Here is a 23,330-nt window from a genome sequence, read left to right as displayed (position 1 = left end):
AGAGAACTGGAAGACTTACTAAATCAAGCTGAAGTTGCTCTAAGAGAAGTAAAAAAGTATTTTCTGAGCTCAGCCCCGTGTCAGCCGGTGAAATTCCATACTAACACGAATTTCTAGGTATAAATATTGCTAAAAATACCAGAGAAAAAAGCTTTCAGGAATGCTGGAGTTACTACCCCAAGAGATCGGCGTCTTCTAATGAAGACGCTCGGTATAACCAAGGGTGAGTGAAAGAATCACAACCACAGAGCCACACTCGATAGACATCCCCATGTCAAGATCCCTGGGAAGAGCGAGGGGCCGTACCAGCACCCATGCTCACCCGCCCGCCACGCAGCGACTCCAGCGCCATCTGAACTCATTCCATTTCTAGCACTTGATCTTGCAATTTGTTTTTCTGTGTGGCTTGTGCTTTTTCATAATTTCATCTTCAAGCATGTCGTCGAGCAGCTTTACCGTTTCCAAGTTAAGTACCATCTTATTGTGGGGTTTTTTATGATAAGTTTGGCTGTCTCAGCCCGTATTTATTAATTATACGTGGCTTTGTTATGACGCTACGGCGTCCCCCAGCCAGCCTTGTTGTCCGCGAGGTTTACCCGTCCAGCTTGTTCTGTTTGGGTTTTTCCTTGTCGGCTCATTACTTATCTTTATTCCCCTAGGATTCATCCTGGTGGCTTTTCCTAGCTGGGTTGTTTCGGTATCTCTCTAACGATAATGTTGTTGAACCGTATCATTGGGGTTCCCGCGTCGGGTTCCCGTCATCTTCCCGCTTAGGTAACTCCCCAGGATGTTTCCTCTTGGACAGTTTTAGCTTTATAATTATTATATTATTATTTTGCTAGTGCTCGACATCATGTTGTTAACTGTTTACATTATTATAGTTTCCGTGGGGCCGTCAGGTTCACCCTGTCGCCTTTCTCGGTTAGGCTACGCGCCTAGCACAAGCATAAAATTATTTTATTTTATTGTTTATGCTCATATGATGGTGATTTATTCTGGTTATCATAGTAGCCTAGTGTATGTTAGGCTTTTTATTGCGCCTTTGGCCTCCTGCTCTCCCTTTCACCTGGGTTAGGTTAGGCGAGAGGAGAGGGTCAGCAGGTGGAGGGAGTTTCTGTTGTTGTTCCTTCCTCTGACCGTTGTTTGGGTTGTGGAGTGAGACCCCACTGTCTTCCCCCTTCTTTACGGAGGGGTTGAGGTTTTTTCTGTGGGTGTGTCTCCTCCATGCTTTTATAGCATTCCCTTACGTTCGGCTCTGGCTGGTCTTCGACTCGGGAATTTCTCTCCCTGTTGTTCCCTCGTTCCCCCCTTTTCCTTCTCCCCCCTTGTTTTATGTCATAGGCTACGTCTATGTGTGGGGTGAGAGTATGGAGGCCTTAGTTGCTTTTCCCTTCCCTTTCCTTCGTAGTAGGCCATGATCTCTCCAGCTGGTATTATTACCTAATGGTTGGTTTACAGTTGAGCGGGTGAAGTCTCTTCCCCAGTCTCCTGTTTTCCTCTGCTCTGGCCTACTCCCTTCCCTGTCCCACCACCCCCACCCCCTCCTACCCTGGTCTACTCTGGTCCAGCTCTTTGTCATCTTCTTGCGCGGGTGACGTCGGTGTCTGACGTCCACCCCGAGTTGTTGGATCTTTCCTGGTGGAGGGATTCGCTCCCTCCCAGGGCTGGTCCCAGATGGCATTTTGCTGAGCTCTGTGTTTCGTTAACCCGCTCTCGTAGAATGGAGCAGGTTTTCGATTCTTCTCAGGGTTTCTCTTCTCAGCCTTGTCCCGCGTTCGCTCCGGCGTTCGAGATACTCTTGTTGGGTTGACCAGCGCTTACACCTGCCCTTGTGGATTTGTGGTGTTTTGTAGCCTCACCCTTCTATTGTTCTCTAGCGGTAGAGGCTTGAGATCCCCAGAGGGGGTGGTACCGGACTCCGGGGAATGTGGACTTGTATATCTTTGTTAACCGATTATGTTACCATCCTCTGTATATGTATGCATTGATATTATTCCCGGCGGCTCACTCCGCCGTCGGATATATGTTTATTTCTGTTATTGTTATAGAGTCTGGTGATCTTACCCTTGGGTTCCGCCGTCCTATTTCCGGCACCCCTTGTGGTGAAGGTCCCGTTGATTCGGCTCCCTCGTTCCGCCGGAGTATTCCGGCAGTCGAGGGGGTTTCTTGCTCACCTTAATTTTAAGTTACTTTTCTAGTAGGCCCGTCTCTGACGGGGGTTTTTCATTCCGCCGGAGTACTCCGGTGGTACAGTTTGAAAATACCTGTGCCTGCTTAGTTTAAGTTTCTTAGGAGGGTAAGCTCATTTACTGTTCACACTTACAGACTGTTTGTTGTGAGGAGCCCGGGTGTACCGCCACCCTCCACCAACCCTACGGGCACGTGGTGTGTCGAACCCACGCTGGCTGTGCGGTCCGGCTTGATGACTTAATCGTCTGGCATCCGGAGGGCTGTGAGGTTTGCTTCGCTCTTTGTGGGTGCATCCAGGACGAGTCGGTAAGCTGCTTACTTTCCATCTTCATGATAGTTACAGCTTGCTGTGTTGCTATATTTTGTGTTTTAGCGCTTATATTATTTACGGTATATATTAGCCACCCCTTGATTCCCTGTTCCCCTTTCAGGCCGACGAGTCCTCCAAGAAGGAGGCCCTAGAGTCTCTCCGTGCCTGGGTGGCTGGGTTTGGGAGGAACGTCCCGTCGGGGAAACCCTACGTTCTCGACGGGAAGCTGAGAGATCTGCTCTACCCCGGAGCCCGGATCGCTGCGGCCGTACCAGCTGACGTGGCCGCACCCATCATCGAGCAGATCCGGGTCGTGACCCAGCCACTCCTAGAAGATCCTCTTTACGCGGAGGTTTCGGAGGACGTCGCCGCTCTGGACTTGGACCTGGAGCCCATGAACACTGAGCAGGACCAGGTAGGTGGCGAGGTAAGTGAGGCAGCGGGGGCGGGCGCCCTCTTTGATTCCCCTTCATCCTCTACCTCTTCCTTTCAGGGCTTTTCTAAGTCTTCTATCTTGAGGGACAGCGCTCCATCTACTGTCCCCAAGTTGAAGACGTCGTGGAAGGCGAAGGGCTTCAAGTCCTCGTCTTCCCGCAAGGCATCCCCTTTCCCCCCGTCGAAGGCTAAGGTTGCCGTACCTGTGGCCTCCGGGAGCAAACCAAGTACCTCGGGCAAAGGAGCGAGTAAGAGGGCGGCCAGACCCAGCCCTCCTCGCCAGCCTCCCTTTGACCCTGAGGCGTTTGCGGGGATGTTACTCGCAAAGTTCTCTTCGGAGGTCGACTCGAAGCTTTCTAAGCTGGTGGAGAGGCTACAGAGTCAGGAGAATCTTATTGCCGATATGGCGCGCTCCGGCTGTGCCGGACCAAATTACCAGATTCCTGATACTGCCTCCCTCCCTTCTTTTGATGTAGGGAACCCGTGGCGTTTTGCTCTTCGTGCCATTCGGCACGAAGATACTCTGACCATTGAGGGTCTGGGCACGAGGCGCCTGGAGGAGTTGGAGTTCTTCCTCCTGATCTCTTGCCCCCTACCCAGGCTTCTCGTTAGGCTGACGGAGGAAGCCTGGGTACGCTCAGACAAGGTCCCTAAGGAGACGGTGATCTTCCCTAGGGACCAGGCCCAATCTGCTCTGTTGCACACTCTTACGGAGTGGCAGGCAGAGAATACGAAATTGACTCCCTTCAAGGGCAACTACACCATGTTTTCCCTGGGTGATAAGTTGCCCACTCCCTGCCTGAACAAAGTTGCTTTGGCGACGGCTCAGGCTTGCTTCGAAGGCAAACCCTTGCCTCAGCTCAGGGAGACGGACTCCACATCCCTGGTATTCCCGGGAGGTGAGGAGTTCTGGAAGGACACCCCGTCCACATTTACAGCGGGTAAGTTGGACGCTTTCTGTGCGTCCTCTCAGTTCAGCGAGCAGCTTCCTAAACTCCCAGAAGCTCTCCTGAAGGCGGAGTTTGAGGCACAGAGTAGACTAAGCCGGTCCTTAAACTCCTTGTGCCTATCAGAAGCGGTCGCCGTCTCCTGTGCAGAGGAGCCGCTGTTTCAGGTTCTGGCTAAATCCCTGTTAGCAGGGTTTCAGTCAGACCTGTATGACTTCATGGTGGCAAAGTTGGAGTGCCGCAAATTCATTTTCGCGGATGCCACCATTCGTCATGAGCCTAACAAGCTCATGAAGAGTTCCATCTGGGGGTTAATCTATTCCCAGAGGACGAAGTCTCCCACGTCCTGAGTGAGGCTACCAGGGCCAATCAAAGCCTACGCTCTCGTTGGGGTATCTCCGCCTTCAAGCGGAAGACCCCCGAATCTGGCAGCTCCCAGAGTAAGTCGGGGAAACGATTCAGGAGGCACAGGAGGCCTCAACCCCAGACAATGGTTCAGGCTGTCCCAGTCTCGGCGGTGGGCCAACCCTCCACCTCCAAGGCTCAACCCCCTCAATACGTGCTGGTCCAACCAGCCCAATCCCTTGCTGCACCATCGTACGTCTCCTCTCCGGCGTACAATTCCACCTATGAGGGCCGTGGGGTCTTTCACGGCCTTAATAGAAGCGCAAGGGGAGGCAGAGGTCGAGCCCCATTCAGAGGCAAAGCTGGATCTGCCTCCCGGGGAAAATCAGGCCATGGTAGAGGAAACAAACCCTCTTCCTCCCACTGAGACCAGTCAGGTAGGTGGTTACCTTTACTGGTTCAGAGACCAGTGGTCCTTCAGTCCTTGGGCACACAGTATGGTGTCCAAGGGTCTGGGTTGGAGCTGGATCAAGGATCCCCCTCCCTTGACCAGATTTTACCAACCCCCCTCCAAAACCCTACAGGATTTTGTGACGGAGCTTCTCAACAAGAGAGCAATAAAGGAAGTAAGGCACCTCAAATTTCAAGGCAGGTTGTTCACTGTTCCAAAGAAAGATTCCGATCAGCAAAGAGTGATTCTAGATCTGTCACGTCTAAATCGCTACATAAGATGCGACAAGTTTCGCATGCTTACGGTGGCTCAAGTACGGACTCTACTGCCGCGTGGAGCCGTCACCACCTCCATCGATCTTTCAGACGCTTACTATCACGTCCCGGTTGCGCGGAACTTCTCTCCCTTCCTGGGTTTCAAGCTCAGGAAACAAGCCTACTCCTTCAGGGTCATGCCTTTCGGACTCCTTGTAGCCCCCAGAATTTTTACGAAACTGGCAGAAACAGTCGTTCAGCAACTGCGGTCCCGGGGGATCTCCCTGGCGGCTTACCTGGACGATTGGATAATCTTGGCTCCAACAGTTCAGGAGTGCCGGAAGGCTACAGCCGTAGTGATCAAGTTCCTGGAGTCGTTAGGCTTTCAGTTGAACAGGGAGAAATCCCGCCTGACTCCGGAGTCCCGGTTTCAGTGGCTGGGTCTCCAGTGGGACCTGTCCTCGTACAGGCTGTCCCTCCCACCGTCCAAGCGGAAGGAGATTGCCGCCGCTACCAGGAAATTTTTGAAGGACAAAGCAGCATCCCGCTGGTCTCAAGAGAGAATTCTCGGCTCCCTTCAGTTTGCCTCAGTGACGGACCTGCTCTTGAAAGCGAAGCTAAAAGATATAAACAGAGTGTGGCGGAGACGAGCCAATGTCAGGCTCAGAGACAGGGTCTCTTCAATCCTGCGAATCTTGAAAACAAGGCTCCGACCATGGTCCACAGCCAGTGGCCTGTCGAAGTCGGTTCCACTCCAATTTCCCCCTCCGGCGTGGTAATCCACACAGACGCTTCATTAAGCGGCTGGGGAGGGTACTCACCAAAACAAAAAGTTCAAGGGACATGGTCTACAATGTTCCAACAGTTTCATATAAACACCTTGGAAGCTATGGCAGTGTTTCTAACTCTCAAGAAACTCCGCCCCGCCGGCCAGATTCACATCAGGCTGGTGTTGGACAGCGCCGTGGTGGTTCATTGCATCAACAGGGGCGGCTCCAAATCAGGTCGCGTAAACCAGGTGATGGTAGCTATCTTCTCCTTGGCGAACAAGCACGGCTGGCATTTGTCAGCCACCCACCTAGCGGGGGTGCGGAATGTGGTGGCGGACTCCCTGTCCAGGACTACTCCGTTGGAGACGGAGTGGTCTCTGGACGGGGAATCGTTCAATTGGATTCGCCGCCGGGTTCCGGGACTCCAAGTGGATCTGTTCGCTACGGAGAGCAATCACAAGCTTCCCTGTTATGTGGCTCCCAACCTGGACCCCCAGGCCTTTGCCACGGATGCGTTGTCCATAGATTGGAACTATTGGGAGAGGATCTATTTGTTTCCCCCAATAAACATGTTGTTGAAAGTACTGCACAAACTCAGGTCATTCAAGGGCCAACTAGCTCTGGTAGCTCCCTATTGGCCGAAGAGCAACTGGTTCCCTCTGCTCCAGGAACTCAAGTTGCGGTGTCATCAGATACCCAAACCCAGACTGACCCAAGTAGTACAAACAAAGACTGTGTCAGCTTCCTTAAGAATTCAGAATGCCCTGGTTTTATGGACTTTATAAAGTTTGCTGCAAAAAAGGGAGCAAACATTGACCCCGTCAACACTGTTTCTAGAATCTGATAAGAGAGATTCTACTCTCAGACAGTATGATTCAACAGTCAAAAAACTGGCATCCTTTTTGAAGGCATCTGAAGCTCAAACTATGACTACTAACCTAGCGGTTACTTTCTTTAGATCATTGTTTGAAAAAGGCCTCGCCCCGGCCACTATTACTACAGCTAAATCAGCCTTAAAGAAGGTATTTTTGTATGGTTTCAAAATCGACCTTACAGATTCGTACTTCTCCTCCATCCCTAGAGCATGTGCCCGTTTGAGGCCGGTAACACGCCCACATTCTGTTACCTGGTTCCTCAACGATGTTCTGAAATTAGCCACTGATACTGATAACTCACAATGCTCTTATCTGGATCTGTTAAGGAAAACCTTGTTTCTGATTAGCTTGGCTTCAGGTGCCAGAATTTCAGAGCTATCGGCTCTCGCTAGAGGTGATGATCATGTCGATTTCCTCCCGTCCGGAGAAGTCCTCCTTTCCCCTGATCATAGGTTCCTAGCTAAAAATGAAGACCCTCAGGACAGGTGGTCCCCCTGGAAGGTGGTGCCTCTTCCTCAGGACCAATCCTTATGTCCAGTATATACCTTAAAGTCTTATCTACAAAGAACTCCACAGTATAAGTCGGGTCCTCTTTTTATCAGGGAAAAAGGTGGAACTCTTTCGTTGAATGCTATAAGACAGCAAATTCTGTATTTTATTAAACAAGCCAACCCGGATTCAGTCCCAAAGGTTCATGATATCCGTGCAGTAGCTACCTCCACTAATTATTTTCATAATATGGATTTTGCTGAACTTACCAAGTATACGGGATGGAAATCACCTGTAGTGTTTAAGCGCCACTATTTAAAATCACTCGAAACCCTGAAATTTTCTACAGTGGCTGTGGGGAGTGTCATCTCCCCACCTTAATTATCCTTAATCCCTTTCCTTTCCCCCCCGCCCACCTGCCTCATTTATTTCTCTGCCTGCCTTTCTGGATCAATCATGTCTCACTGCCTTGCTCCTCATAATCGATGCTAGTATTACCTGGTTATTGTTTGTCTTGATGATTGGATTTTGATATGCTGTGAATTTAGATTAAGATAGAAGTATTGGAGCGGTTTTTATTTTGCTTCATGTACCTCAATTCCTGATTTTGTATATAACTCATTGTTCTTAGATTTAAGTTTGTATTTTCATGTTTATACCATTATGTTGTAGGGGTCTTTTATTCCACCCCTAATTATATTGTATTTTTGTCATTCCACTTTGTTCTTAGACTTAAGTTTACATATTCATTGTGTCTTTATATTGTTGGGTGTGTGTTGTTCCACCCGTACTTACCTGTTATTAAATCTAATTTTCCTTGATGAGATATCATAATTAAATCTATTTTTTCATAGCATGTGTTTTTGTTCTGATCACGTTTCGTTTTCTGTTGTAGCTTTGCAGTCTTGGCATGATTCTCTGTCACTATTCCACCGGCTGACACGGGGCTGAGCTCAGAAAAGGGATTTTGACAAAGGAAAAATCTATTTCTGAGAGAGGCCCCGTGTCACCTGGTGACCCTCCCAGGAGCAGGTTTGCCCCCCCTACTTGCTCATGCCAAGCCTGGGGGTGGTGCTAGTCTGGAATGAGTTCAGATGGCGCTGGAGTCGCTGCGTGGCGGGCGGGTGAGCATGGGCGCTGGTACGGCCCCTCGCTCTTCCCGGGGATCTTGACATGGGGATGTCTATCGAGTGTGGCTCTGTGGTTGTGATTCTTTCACTCACCCTTGGTTATACCGACGTCTTCATTAGAAGACGCTTGATCTGCGGGTAGTAACTCCAGCATTCCTGAAAGCTTTTTTCTCTGGTATATTTAGCAATATTTATACCTAGAAATTCGTGTTAGTATGGAATTTCACCGGGTGACACGGGGCCTCTCTCAGAAATAGATTTTTCCTTTGTCAAAATCCCTTTTCAGGTGAATGGCTTAAATGTTAATGAGAATAAAACCCAGTGTATAATCATAGGATCACACCAGTTAATATCTAAATTGCCTACAAATGTAACAATATTTTTTGATGAGACACCTATCAGGCCATCACAAACGGTAAAGAACCTTGGTGTACTTACGGATCAATACAGTATATGTTATTCGATCACCACATCAGCCACATAACAAGAAGAGTAAATGGCGTATTATTCTTTCTCAGCCGCATAAAAGATAGGTTAGATAAGACAGCTCGCTTAACAATAATAGAGTCGTTGGCCTTGAGCATACTCAACTACTGCAGCAGAATCTGGGGAATGACAATAAAAGAACAAATAGACTGGGTTCAGAGAGCTCAAAATTTCGCAGCTAAAATAGCTTTTGGCGGGGCTAGAAAGTATGATCATGTTACACCAATTTTGAAAGAGTTAGAGTAGATGAATATGGAAACCAAAATAACTTTTGGCCTTTGTTTATTTACTTATAAAATTTGCAATCATTTAATTCCCAGCTGGGTTTTTGAATTCCCCACTGTGAGCGATGTACAAGTAAGACCTACTCATCAGTTCAATGACCTCTTTGTAAGACAAACAACTACTGACATGGGAGCTAAAGCAATATCAATTAAAGGGCCGAGAGTCTGGAACAACATCCCAATTAATATTAGAACTGCCCCTTCAGTCAAGGTTTTCAAAAAGAAATTAAAATCATATTTTCCTGAAAATAAATAATAGTATAGGGAAATATACAAGAACTCAATATGTGGCTTACCATCCTCTTAAGCTTTTAGTCTTAATCAAGAGTTTTTGCTTGTTTTGCTGTGTTGCACTTTTGTTGAATGTGCAATTTTGTTTCAAAATCGTTTGCATTTTAAGTCAGCCTTAATTGGTGATCTTAATTATTGAAGACAATGCTAGCTTGGTGCAAGGTCGACATATTAAGCCATGCACTGTCCTTTAAGTTTGTATATTGTTTGTTAGTGCTTTTAACAGTCGTCTCATTCTTGTTTTAGTTTTCCTACTTGAGTCTTTCAGTGCTGTAAATGTGTGTTTGTACAGTTATAGGTTTCATTAACTTAATTACTTTAAAACAGCAATACCTATGTATGCAAAAAAATTTTTTCTTTTTTTTAGATTCTAAGTTCAAATTATAATGACTCCTTATTTTTAAAATGGTTGATTTGTATGTTTTTTAGCTTTTTAATAATTATCTTAACCACAAGAATTCTTTGTAATAGGGCGTGGTCATGTGCGTCTGATTCAGGGATATAAATAATACGTATCTGGTATCTTATAAGTCAGTGAATGTTGTATATGTTTCTAAAATATGACATGTAGAATAACCATTGTAAAATGGAAATAATGTTTTTGATTTTTTTATTTTGACTCTCTCTCTCTCTCTCTCTCTCTCTCTCTCTCTCTCTCTCTCTCTCTCTCTCTCTCTCTCTCTCTCTCTCTCTCTCTCTCTCTCTCAGATAACTTAAAGTAATTAATTGTCGGTCACTCCATTTGAGTTTGTGAGATCTAGCTGCAGGTTGTGAAAGCTTGTGTAAGGTAAAGTGAATTTTGCAAATTAATACCATGGTATAATATAATTTGAAGGGTATAATTTGAAGTGTTTAAATAAGTGATTAGTAGACCGGTCAGTATAACATTTTTATTTCATTTTCATGTTTTGTATAATTGTGTTCTTAGTATCGTTTCAAGCATTAGTTTAATTCTTTTTGAATTTAATATTTTTACATATTTGGTATGTTTACAATCTCTTAGTTTTTCAAGATGCTTACTTAATTTAAATCACATACTAACGTTTTGGTGATTTAATTGTTTAATAATTTGATTAAAGAATTAAGTTTGTGTTTTCAAGTAGTAGTGATTTTTCTTTAGGTATATTAATTTTGAACTAAAAATAAATTTTTGTACTTAAAATTTTTTACAATAGTGTTTCATTTATTGACCACAAGTTGTATGAATTTGCCCTAAATAAAACAGCGTGACATTGTTTTGTCCTGTTTTGCTGAAGTGACTAACTTGGGAGACAGTTACAGTAATGGAGTGATGCCCTTTTACTTTAGAATATTTCTTGTTTAAATATTGGTACCTCACATTTCTAATAATTTTTTTAAAGGATTGCTATTGTCTTTAGAGTACTCAGTCGTATTTTTTTGTTATGAGAGTTCAGGTATCTGGCTGTAGTGAGGTAATTTTTGATTGGTAAGTTAACCCTTCAATGCCGAAGCCCTATTTACAAAAACGTCTCCTGTATGCCGGGCGGCGTTAGGGTGAGTTAGCGCCGAAGCGGAAAAAAAGTTTTTTCAAAAATCACAGCACGCTTAGTTTTTAAGATTAAGAGTTCATTTTTGGCTCCTTTTTTTGTCATTGCCTGAAGTTTAGTATGCAACCATCAGAAATGAAAAAATATCATTATCATATATAAATATTGGAATATATGACAGCGAAAAAAAAACTCTTATATAATTGTATACAAATCGCTGTAAGCAAAACGGTTAAAGCTAATGAGTTAATTTTTTTATTTGTATTGTACACTAAATTGCGATGATTTTGGTATATATAAAAAATTTTAAAACGATCAAAGCAACACAGAGAAAATATTATCACAAAATGAAGCATGAATTAAACGCTGGACGTAAAAAAATGTTTTTCAAAAATTCACCATAAATCGAAATATTGTGCTAGAAACTTCCTGTTTGTTGAAAAATGAAGCTAATTGATTGAATAGTACTAGACTGTAAGTGTTTTAGCTTACAATTGCAGTTTTCGACCATTTCGGTCGAGTTAAAGTTGACCGAAAGTCGAATTTTTTCTATTTATCGTGATTTATATGAAAATATTTCAAAACTGATAAAAGCTACAACCATGAGTTATTTTCTGTTGTATTGTACATGAAATTGCACACATTTTCATATATAAAACTTTATGTAACGACTAATATAAAACGGTGCAAATATTACGACAACGAGACGAAAGAATTTCTGAGATGTTCAGCAGAGTTACCGCGCAGACGTAAGGAAAATGTTTTTTTCAAAAATTCACCACAAATCGAAATATTGTGCTAGAGACTTCCAATTTATTGCAAAATGAAGGTAAACGATTGAATATTACTAGAATGTAAGAGTTTTAGCTTACAATTGCGTTTTTTGACCATTTCGGTAGAGTTAAAGTTGACCGAAGGTTGAAATTTTGGCAGTTATTGTGATTTATGTGAAAATATTTCAAAACTGATAAAAGCTACAACCATGAGCTATTTTCTGTTGTATTCTACATGAAATTGCGCACATTTTCATATATAAAAGTTTATGTAACGACTAATGTAAAACAATGCAAACATTACGACAACATGACGAAAGAGTTTCTGAGATGTTCGGCCAAGTTACGCGCCTCAGCAGACGTAAGGAAAAAGTTTTTTTTTTCAGAAATTCACCATAAATCGAAATATTGTGCTAGAGACTTCCAGTTTGTTGGAAAATGAAGGTACATGATTGAATATTACTAGAATGTAAGAGTTTTAGCTTATAATTGGGTTTTTGACCATTTCGGTCGAGTTAAAGTTGACCGAAGGTTGAAATTTTGGCAGTTATCGTGATTTATATGAAAATATCTCAAAACTGATAAAAGCTACAACCATGAGTTATTTTCTGTGGTATTCTACATGAAATTGCGCACATTTCCATATATAAAACTTTATGTAATGACTAATATAAAACAGTGCAAACATTACGACAACGTGATTTAAAGAATTTCTGCGCGGACGTAAGGAAAAAGTTTTTTCAAAAATTCACCATAAATCAAAATATTGTGCTAGAGACTTCCAATTGGTTGCAAAATGAAGGTAAATGATTGAATATTACTAGAATGTAAGAGTTTTAGCTTACAATTGCGTTTTTTTACCATTTCGGTCGAGTCAAAGTTGACCGAAGGTTGAAATTTTGGCAGTTATCGTGGTTTATATGAAAATATTTCCAAACTGATAAAAGCTACAACCATGGGTTGTATTTTGCTGTATTTTACATGAAATTGCAGACATTTTCATATATAAAACTTCATGTAACGGCTAATATAGAACAGTGCAAAAATTACGACAAAATGACTAAAGAATTTCTGAAATTTTCGGCAGAGTTATCGCGCTGGCGTAAGAAAAAGTTTTTTTTCAAAAAATTCACCATAAATCGAAATATTGTGCTAGAGACTTCCAATTTGTTGCAAAATGAAGGTACATGATTGAATATTACTAGAATGTAAGAGTTTTAGCTTACAATTGCATTTTCAACCATTTCGGGTCAAGTCAAAGTTGACCGAAGGTTGAAATTTTTTGTAGTCGACGTGACAGTACGTCCACTTGGCACCCAACAGACAATTTTAGTCGACGTATGATACGTCCAGTAGGCGTTTAAGGGTTAAGTGTAACAACCAGGTATTTGGAACACTTTGTGACTATATATATTTATATATGAATGAATTTTATCACATCACTATGATTCATATACAAGCATTAGGCTACAAACGTCCTCACTCTACCTTGGGAATAATATATTTTCATATATGTTATCCAAAGGGGAATTTTTAGTTGATAAGTACATTGTCTCTTGGGCTGTGGGGTAATTATATATATATATATATATATATATATATATATATATATATATATATATATATATATATATATATATATATATATATATATATATATATATATATATATATATATATATATATATATATATATATATATCACTCATTATATATTTATATATGTGGAATATATCTAAAAAATATATATATATATATATATATATATATGGGTTTTATAACATATCTATAAAAATATTTAATAATATATATATATATATATATATATTTTTGTCTATTTATATATATATATATATATTTTATATTTATATATATAATAATATTTAAATAATCATATAAAGCAATATATATATATATATATATATATATATATATAATATATAATAGAAATTATATATATATATATAATATACTGATATAAGGGCGTTGGGTCTATATATATATATATATAGTAAACCCCTGTATTCGCTTTCTCAAGGTTCACAGACTCACCCAGACTACGTGTTTTTCTGTGGAACAAATCAAAAAATTTCATGGAAAGTCACATGTATTACCCAGGGGTTTTCCATGGAACATATCTATAAAAATAAGAAGAAGAATCCTGCCTATTAAGTGGATGCAGATTTTTTGTCTTTTCGATAGCAATATTCTGTATTTTCATATTTATTGTATAATAACATTAAATAATCATGTAAAGCAATAATGACACTGTACTACAGTACAGTACATATAATAGTAATAGAAATTAAATAATATGTAATACTACTGAGAAAGGGCGTTGGCTCTGGTGTGATACATGTACCATATGCTACCGGGGTCTAAGCAATGTCAGGCAGGGCAGCCGATCGAGACTACGGTCTACCCCAAAGCCAAATCAAAAAGTCCTTCAAAAGAAGGCATCATGCTTACCCCATACAAAAATGGGAAAAAAAGCATGTTAAAAGAAGAAGAAGAAGACTGCGCTGGGTATCCTTAATAATAATAAATAATAAAGTTAAATCATACGGGTAGTAACTGGTGATGAATGTTGATTACAGTATGCTGTAGATGATGATGATGATGAATTGGCTGTGCCGTTATACAATGATTTGACGGATAATTTGTCATGTTTAGTAAGTATTTGAACATGGCATTGAAGGTGGTACAGTAGGGCTGAATAGCACTTTTACCTTGTTCATGCTCAATGCAGGCGACATTTTATTGATGTCATGTTGTAATGATGATTTTTAACTTTACATGACTTTTGCCTCTTTTAACAAAACAATCATGTCTACTTTCTTCTCTTCAGTCATTAATTGTAGGCTATTGACCAGAGGCCTTAGAAGACAACAGGATTAGGAGGGACATTTAATGCACAATTTCAAAAATATTAGCATTTTCATAGTATGTACTAAGTACAGGCATAAAACACACAAACGAGATAGCAATGAAACGAGTTATATTGGGTCATTTTCAAATATATTTCATCAGAAATTATGCATGGTACTACTGTATTCACTGACGCGTACATATACTAACACTGATATTCTGCACAAACGGCAGAATAATTTTATTAAATGTTTTGTTGTAGGATGATTTTTAAATATTACATACAAAAAGTGTTTTAGGATGATACAGAGTACAGTAAAGTAAGGTTTTCTTATGATTTTAGAGATATCTAAAATGATTTAAGACAACAGGAATAGTAGATTTTTCGTATGTTTTACGAGGAGCGCAAAGAACGGAGCATTTTCATGTATGTACTAAGTATATATTCATGACTAATGTAAGTACATTTTGTATGATGAAAAAAGATTTACTAATTTTCAAATATTACAGTACTGTAATATATTAATGTAAACACAGCAAAATTTTAATAACATATATTTGTTTTTCTTAAAAGTGCTTCACCCAAGCCACCTCTCTGCAGATATAAAGAACTCGAGATGATGGACGCTGTGTACCCAGGACCAGTGATACCCGACACACTATTGGCTGTCATCTACAAGGCAGCCAATCCAGAAGCACCATTCATTTTCCTTGGCGCTCATTGGCTGTTCACTTGGCGCTGATTGGCTGAATATTCACAACCAACTTGCAAACATGGAATTCTGGGAGACCGCATCCACAGCATCCTTCTCAGTTCGTGTGTAGTTCGCAGCATCTTCTTACCGTGTGAAATCGCACTCCTTTGCATTTGGTTTTTTAATCTTGGTGCATCAGCTGTATTTGGCCCTAAAATGCCTCCTAAAAAATGCCCTGTTCCTTCAAAGACTTCTGGCAAAGAGTCTAAAAGAAAGAAGACTGTTATGAAACGCAAGGAGAAGGTGAAGCTTCTTGACATGTTAAAGGAGGGCAAAAGTTTTGCCGTGGTTGGCTGCCATTTTAATGTTAATGAGAAGCACAGTGAGATATATCAAGAAGAAAGAGGCGGAGATACGCAAGTCTGTGAGTATGAGCTACTTCGGTAGTGCAAAGACAGTTTCAACTGTGCGGGATAAAACAATCGTGAAGATGGAATCTGCTCTGGCATTCTGGATAAAGGACTGCCGGAAGAAGAACGTGCCCCTCGAATCCAACATCATTCGCGAGAAAGCGCAACAACTCTACCAGCAGTTATCAACTGCTAAGGAAGGCAACGACGTAGTACAGTCAGAGGAAGGCGTTGAAGAAGGCAAATTAGAATTCTTAGGCTTTGATGAGCCAGCATCTACAGAAGCAGAAGAAGAAGAGGGGGAAGAGCCCCAAGCAGGACCATCATCAGCGCCTCAAGGTTTCCAGGCCAGCAAATGTTACATTGCATTGGGAATCAGCATCTGCAGACATTGAAGCAGCTGCGAAATATCTGGGGGCCTTCAAGAAAATCATCGAGGAGAAGGGCTGCCATCCAGAACAGGTGTTCAATATGGATGAGACTGGCCTGTTCTGAAAGAAGATGCCTTCCTGGACATGCCTTATGAAGGATGTAGCTAAAGCCTCCGGATTCAAGGCCCAGAAGGTTAGGGTTACCCTCATTGTGTGTGGGAATGCAGCTGGTTTCATGCTTAAACCAGGCCTCATTTACAAGGCTGCAAACCCCAGGGCCCTCAAGAATAAGAACAAGGCATTGCTTCCTGTGTTCTGGATGCATAACCCTAAGGCCTGGATCACCAAAGTCCTCACAAAGTACTGGTTCCATCAGAGTTTCATCCCTCAAGTTAGGCAATACCTGAACGACTTGGTCATGGAGTTCAAGGTGTTGCTGATTATGGATAATGCTGGTGGCCACCCTCCCGATCTTTATTACAAGGGAGTCCAGCTTGAGTTCCTCCCTCCCAACACCACCTCTCTCCTCCAGCCTATGGACCAGGACGTGATCCGTACCTTCAAGGCACTCTATACCAGGAACTCCCTCCAGCACCTTGTGAATGCAATGAACAGTGACAGTAAATTTACGCTAAAAGAATATTGGTGTAAATTCATGATTGCCACATGTCTGAGCATCATCAGCCGATCACTGAATGACATGAAGAAGGAGACCCTGAATGCATGCTGGAACAAGTTGTGGCTGGAGTGTGTTCATGATTACAGGGGCTTCTCTCCTGAAGAAATTCAACATTCGGCCATTAATAAGGCTGTCTAGTTGGCGAGGATTCTAGGTGGAGAAAGCTTTGAGGACGTCACCAAAGACGAAATCGGCACTCTTATTGATGCTCACTCTGACCCCCTGACGGACCAGGATTTGGAAGAGCTGACGAAGTCTGCCAGTGAGGAAGAAGATACGCCAGGTTCAGGGGAGGAGCAGAAGGAAAAGGAGGGCGGCCTGACTTTGGAACATCTGTCTCACGTTAAGAGAATGATCAAGGATACGCAGGAGTATGTTTTATGGAGTGCTCCTTAAAGTTTTCAAACATCCTTGATTTAGCATGGGAGCCCTATAATCAAGCCCTCACCACCATGAAAAAGCATTAACAGCAGCTGCCTATCACCATGTTCATCAAATGGATGAAGAAGGCCCCTCCAAAGCCTCCCAGATCACCCAAAGTAGTGCCTCTCGAATCGCCTGAAGAAGTGTCTCCCCAATCGCCTGAAGTAGTGCCTCCCCAATTCCCTGAAGTAGTGCCTCCCAAATCAACTGAAGAAATGCCTCCCGAAGCACCTCCTGAAGGTGAAGAGGCACCCTCTGCTTTGCTGTGTAGTCATATCTTCATCATCATTCATCACACTGCACAGCTAATTCATCATCATCATCTTTAATCAACATTCATCGCTGGTGAGTACCCGTATGATTTATGTATGTAGTAATCTAAATATATAAGTAGTAGTAAATTTTTAAAAATATGCATACCTTTTTTTATTTTTTGTCTCTTTTTGTGAATTACGTATACGTAAATACCAATGTTCCCCCCGAAAAGAAAACGGGACAGCTTGTAACTGTATGAAAGAAAATGTGGGTGGCTGAATACGTAGGGGGACTGGATTATTTTCACCTACAGCTGTAAGCCATACAGTACGTACGTATAAATGTAACAATAAAATGTTTAAGATGGCGTGGAAATTATATTAATAGTATCATTTCAAAGATTAATACAGTAATAAGGTAATAGTTTAATGTATATTTGATGTAAGCTGGTATTTTTAGCCATACTTGGTGTTTGACCTTCCATGGTAGACAGGTACAAATATACGTAGTATTAAATTTTTTAAAATGTGCATGTTTTTTATTTTTTGTCTCTCTTTTTGTGAATTACATATACATAAATACCAATGGTTCCCCCCGAAAAGAAATCATGACGGCTTGTAACTACATGAAAGAAAATGTGCATGGCTGAATACGTAGGGGGGACTGGATTATTTTCACCTACAGCTGTAAGCCATACAGTACGTACGTATAAATGTAATGATAAAATGTTTAAGATGGCTTGGAAATTATATTTTAATAGTATCATTTCAAAGATTAATACAGTAATAAGGTAATATTTTAATGTATATTTGATGTAGGTTGGTATTTTTAGGCATACTTTGGTGTTTGACCTTTCATGGTAGACAGATATAAGCATTTTTAGAGGGGGGTTGTAATTATTCACGGATTTGAGCTATTCGCGGAGGTGGTGTGGGCGCATCCCAGCGAATCTGGGGTTTTATTGTGTGTATATATATATATATATATATATATATATATATATATATATTTTATTGTATATATATATATATATATATATATATATATATATATATATATATATATATTTATATTTATATACAGGCAGTCCCCAGTTATCGGTGGGGTTCTGTTTCTGAGGGTGTGATGATAACCAAAAATCGGCGATTTTTGGAGCTTTTTCGACGATTTTTGGGGCTTATTGGTGCCAAAAAGCGCCGATTTTCGGTTATCGATGCCTCTGTTAGGTATGTAGTGGCGCCAGTACCCAATTATTGGCGGCGATAAACGGAAATCGGCGATTTTCGGCGTCGAAAATTGCTGATTTTCATCGCTAGACAAGCCTCATAAAACTGGATCACCGTTACTCGAGCCTGCCGTTAACCGGGGACTGCCTGTATATAATTATATATATATATATATTTTATATATATATATTTTATATATGTATATATATATATATATATATATATATATATATAAAATATATATATATATATATATATAATTATATATATATATATATATATATATATATATATATATATATATATATATATATATATATATATATATATATATGTAATGTATAAAGTGAACCCCTGTATTTGTGGGGATGTGTACCGCATCCCCTGCAAATAGCTAAAATCTGCAAATACTTAAAACCCCTCTAAAAACACTTAGGACTGCCCATTTTGATAGTTTAAACACAAGAAAAACCCTGTAAAAATGCTAATGCCTGAGTATTTTAATAATTTTGTCACAAAAAGTACATTTATTCATGAAATTATATGAAAATACAGTAATTAGTGAATATTTCTCAGTGAAAAATACCACGAATGGGCGAATTTTCCATGAATAATGGGTAGATATGTTCCACAGAGAAACCAGCGAATGCTTGAGTCCACAAATTGTGAGAACGTGAGTATGGGGGGTTTACTGTATATATATAATATATACTGGTATATAATATATATATGCTTAAAAAATCACAGTAGATGCACATGACTTCAGTGTATAAGTGAATCCCACAGATTCACATATATGTATGTTTATATATATATATATATATATATATATATATATATATATATATATATATATATATATATATATATATATATATATATATATACTGCCATATATATGTAGGCAACTATATATATATACACATATATGTATTTTTATATGTTTCACACATGATTGTGTGTTGATTATATATATATATATATAATATATATATATATATATATATATATTCAGGTTAAATTTCTGATTCTAGTGGATAGCGTCCTTGCCTTCCACCTGAAAGAGCTGGGGATCAGAATTTCAGGTCTTTCAGGTGGAAGGCAAGGGCACTATCCACTAGGCCATACAAGTCAAGAGAAAGTTGGAATATATATATATATATATATATATATATATATATATATATATATATATATATATACTATATATATATATATATATATATATATATATATATATATACATATATATATATACATATATATATACATATATATATATATACATATGAGCAACTATATATATATATACCCAGGGAATTACCTGGGCAAGCTAACTGCTGTTGCATACCAGCTGTTTTGTAAAGACCTGGGTTCGTGGTGATAAACGATCGATGTGAGTCAGAAATTTATTTCTGTACCTTCCTTCCCCATGACTCTGGATTTAATGTGCTTCTTTTTTGTTCTTTTTATTCATTAAGTGTGTGTTGATTATTTCTATCTTATTCACTCCAGAAGGGATAATTCGAATGAAATGCTGTCTATTTTGGGTCATTGCTGGGTCGGGAAGTTGGGATAAATTTACTGGTATGCAAGCAGTTAGCTTGTCCAGGTAATTCCAATTATTATTGTTTGCAGGTGCAGTTGCTCTCAGGTTCCAAAATATCTTATTATCGTTCTTGACTTGTCTTTTTATGGCCTGTAAGATTAAGATAGTGGATCAGAATGATAAATAAAACAAAGATAATATCTTTGCCTAGAGGGTTCCACCTGAAAGAGCTGGGTTCGATAAACTCTGGACGTGAGTCAGAAATTTATTTCTGTTCCACACGTGATTGTGTGTTGATTATTTATATATATATGTATATATATATATATATATATATATATATATATATATATATATATATATATATATATATATATATATATATATATATATATATTATATATATTTTCAGATATTTTTATATGAAACTCCTTTTAAATGTATTCAATTATTTTTTTCTTATGTAAATTTATTATGGTGCCAGTAACCAAGATGTTGTGATGCCAATTAGCCATTAATCAGTCAGTCAGTGTCTACTTCCCAAATGTTAAAATCAAAATTTAACCCTCAAAGTCTTACTGGTTTCACCAAACCCCACGAATCAGTCAGTAATGTTTCTGTCAAACAACTAAGTTTCTCGAGGGGGAACCATTTAGTGATCTGATTAAACTTTCACAGCCAAAATAACTGATTTTTGTGTCACTTAATTAAATACATGTTATGACAGCAGGACGATTACAAGTCACTTGTAATAGTTCAGATTTCATTGTAATTGTTAGTTTTGCCATTACTTTAAAGTATATTAACTAAAACACAGATTTGCAACTCTAGATTTTTGTGAGATTTGCCTCAACAGTATGTTTACAGTTGAGTGGGAATTGCAGTAAGATATTACCTGTATTAAAGAATTTGGGAAAATATATGAAACAAGGCATTCCAGCTGGTGACAAATAAGGCTGTGAAGAACTTTGAGTTTTGGCTACATTGTTTTGGATAAGACATTCTACTGGCAGTACAGTAATACCCCAAACTTGCCCAATTCAAGCTGCGCGAATTCATGGACACGTGAACTTTTCATTGGAACCTAACTAATTGTCATACACAAGTTTTTCACAGACATGGAATATTTGCAAATACTGAGAAACGCTGCAAAAGTGTTTGTTCAATTTTTATGTAATTTTTAAGTTTTCATGCTTTTATGTGTAAATTAAATAACATTAAAGAATAAAAGTAACAATTTTTTTCTCTCTCTCTCTTTTACTAAGATGAGAGAATTTTTATGGTACATATGTTTATTTGTTTTGTATAAATAAATTTTTTACCTATTAATAAGTACTAGTAATAAGTATTAGTAAGATTAATAATAATAATAATAATAATAATAATAATAGTAATATAACTATAATTACAATAATAGTAATGTAACTATAATTACAAAATTTGTATGTGATACATCTATTAAACAAACAAATATCTTTCCCTCATCTTTTGTTCGAAGCTCGAAGGCAATTCCCTCACCTTTTGTTTGAAGCTCGAAGGCAAAGCTGTCAGACATGTCGATTTAACTTGACAATAAGGGAGAATGTTGCTGATTAGCGAGTCAAAGGTTTCCTACTAATTCTCTCTCTCTCTCTCTCTCTCTCTCTCTCTCTCTCTCTCTCTCTCTCTCTCTCTCTCTCTCTCTCTCTCTCTCTCGTTCGTAGTTAGCGCAACCTACATATTACTGTTTCTCTGTATGTCTTTAACTGTACAGTAGATAATTTTAAATAGATCTTATTTTACCTCTACAGTCTGCAAACTGTAAATGCGCCGTTTTAAAACATAGAGCATTTCAGAACAAAGAGAAAGAGACAGAATAAAGAAATTTTTAAAAATGAGGTTGAGAACACTTCTAAAAATATATCAGTGGAATGGGGAGAGAGAGAAATAGTATACTATTCTTCACACTCTCCTATATTCTTACGTCAACCATTTATTTCTCTTTTTAAGGGTATATATTAAGCTAACTTTTAAATGAAATTACTGTAACTTCAATATCATTTAAAAGTTAGTTTAATACTGAATTTCCTTCTTTTGATATCTAACGTAAAGATAACTCTCTCTCTCTCTCTCTCTCTCTCTCTCTCTCTCTCTCTCTCTCTCTCTCTCTCTCTCTCTCTCTCTCTCTCTCTCTCTCTCTCTCTCTCTCTCTCTCTCTCTCTAATAATTCATAAATAACAACTTATTATTTCTCTGTGCATTTTTACCTGTACAGTAGATAGTTTAAATTGATCTAATTTTACCTGTACCATTTAAGAAGTGTAAATGCGCTAGTGTGGCAGATACATTCTAAAACATAGAGACATAATAACTAAGAGTTGTATCAGTCTCCAAATAAAAAGCATTGTTTGTTCATGAAAAAGCATTTCAGAACAAGAGAAAGAGACGTAGAATAAAGAAGTTATTATAAAGAGGTTGAGACGACTTCTAAAAATAGGTCGGTCGGAAGGGAAGAGAGACAGAAGTTCTTTTCCAACTCGCTATTTTTATGTCAACCATTTATTTCTCTTTTTAAGGGTAATGTATTAAACTAACTTTTAAATGAAATTACAGTAACTATAATTTCATTTAAAAGTTAGCTTAATAATTTGGGAGGATGATTCGGATCATATTTAGTATTTAAACTTCAGAAATAAGCATTTATTAGCATTTTTAGAGATCGTGCCAAACTTACGCAAAAATTCGCCTTGCGCGAGGTGCCCTGGAACCTAACCTCGTGTAAGTTCTTGGTGTGACTGTATGTGTATACATACTGTATACAAGAGAAATATAGAATTCTTGCTATGTATTACTTTATTTGTTTGTTTTTTATATACTTACCTTGTATATTTAAGTTCAAAAAATGATAAATTGCAGGAAAATAATGTGTTGTTAATATTCCTACCTCCCACCTGCAATACAGCCAGCATATCAAGTACCTGTTCATCATTACCTTGATTTATGAGTTTTGAAAAGTAAAATGTTAAAGATGGTTTGTTTTACCAGATAGCTAGATGTTAATTATTGGCTCCTTAAAGCTGAATTCAGTACTTGTCACTCACTGAGTTTCAAGCCAAGGACTTAGAACAAATGCTCTTTTGTCTTTCAGGAACATTGTTTAATGGGAATAAAAGGCACTGTAAGAAGATCAACTGATGGAGACTTTATCCATGCGAATGTAGACATTGACCTAATTATCTCGGAGGAGGCAGAGTATGGATCATTAGAAAAACCAGTTGAAATCTTTCACATCATAGAGCATTTTTGCTTGGGGCGTCGTAGGTGAGTTGACTAAACT

General features: G+C 39.3%; 1 protein-coding gene across 7 annotated transcripts in view; it reads left to right on the top strand.

Moving 5' to 3' along the window:
• Mettl14 (methyltransferase like 14) overlaps positions 1-23,330 on the top strand; it is a 217,211-nt gene that overhangs the window by 169,781 nt on the left and 24,100 nt on the right. For all 7 annotated transcript variants that reach the window (XM_067101911.1, XM_067101916.1, XM_067101912.1 and 4 more), the window contains one exon: positions 23,142-23,314. In XM_067101911.1, the coding sequence (XP_066958012.1) occupies positions 23,142-23,314 (173 nt within the window). The remainder of the gene's footprint in view (positions 1-23,141; positions 23,315-23,330) is intronic.

This window comes from Macrobrachium rosenbergii, chromosome 58 (assembly GCF_040412425.1).
Source record: "Macrobrachium rosenbergii isolate ZJJX-2024 chromosome 58, ASM4041242v1, whole genome shotgun sequence".
Taxonomy (NCBI): Eukaryota; Metazoa; Arthropoda; class Malacostraca; order Decapoda; family Palaemonidae; genus Macrobrachium; species Macrobrachium rosenbergii.
Note: the sequence above shows the minus strand (reverse complement) of the source record. Positions and strands in the feature narration are given on the sequence as shown.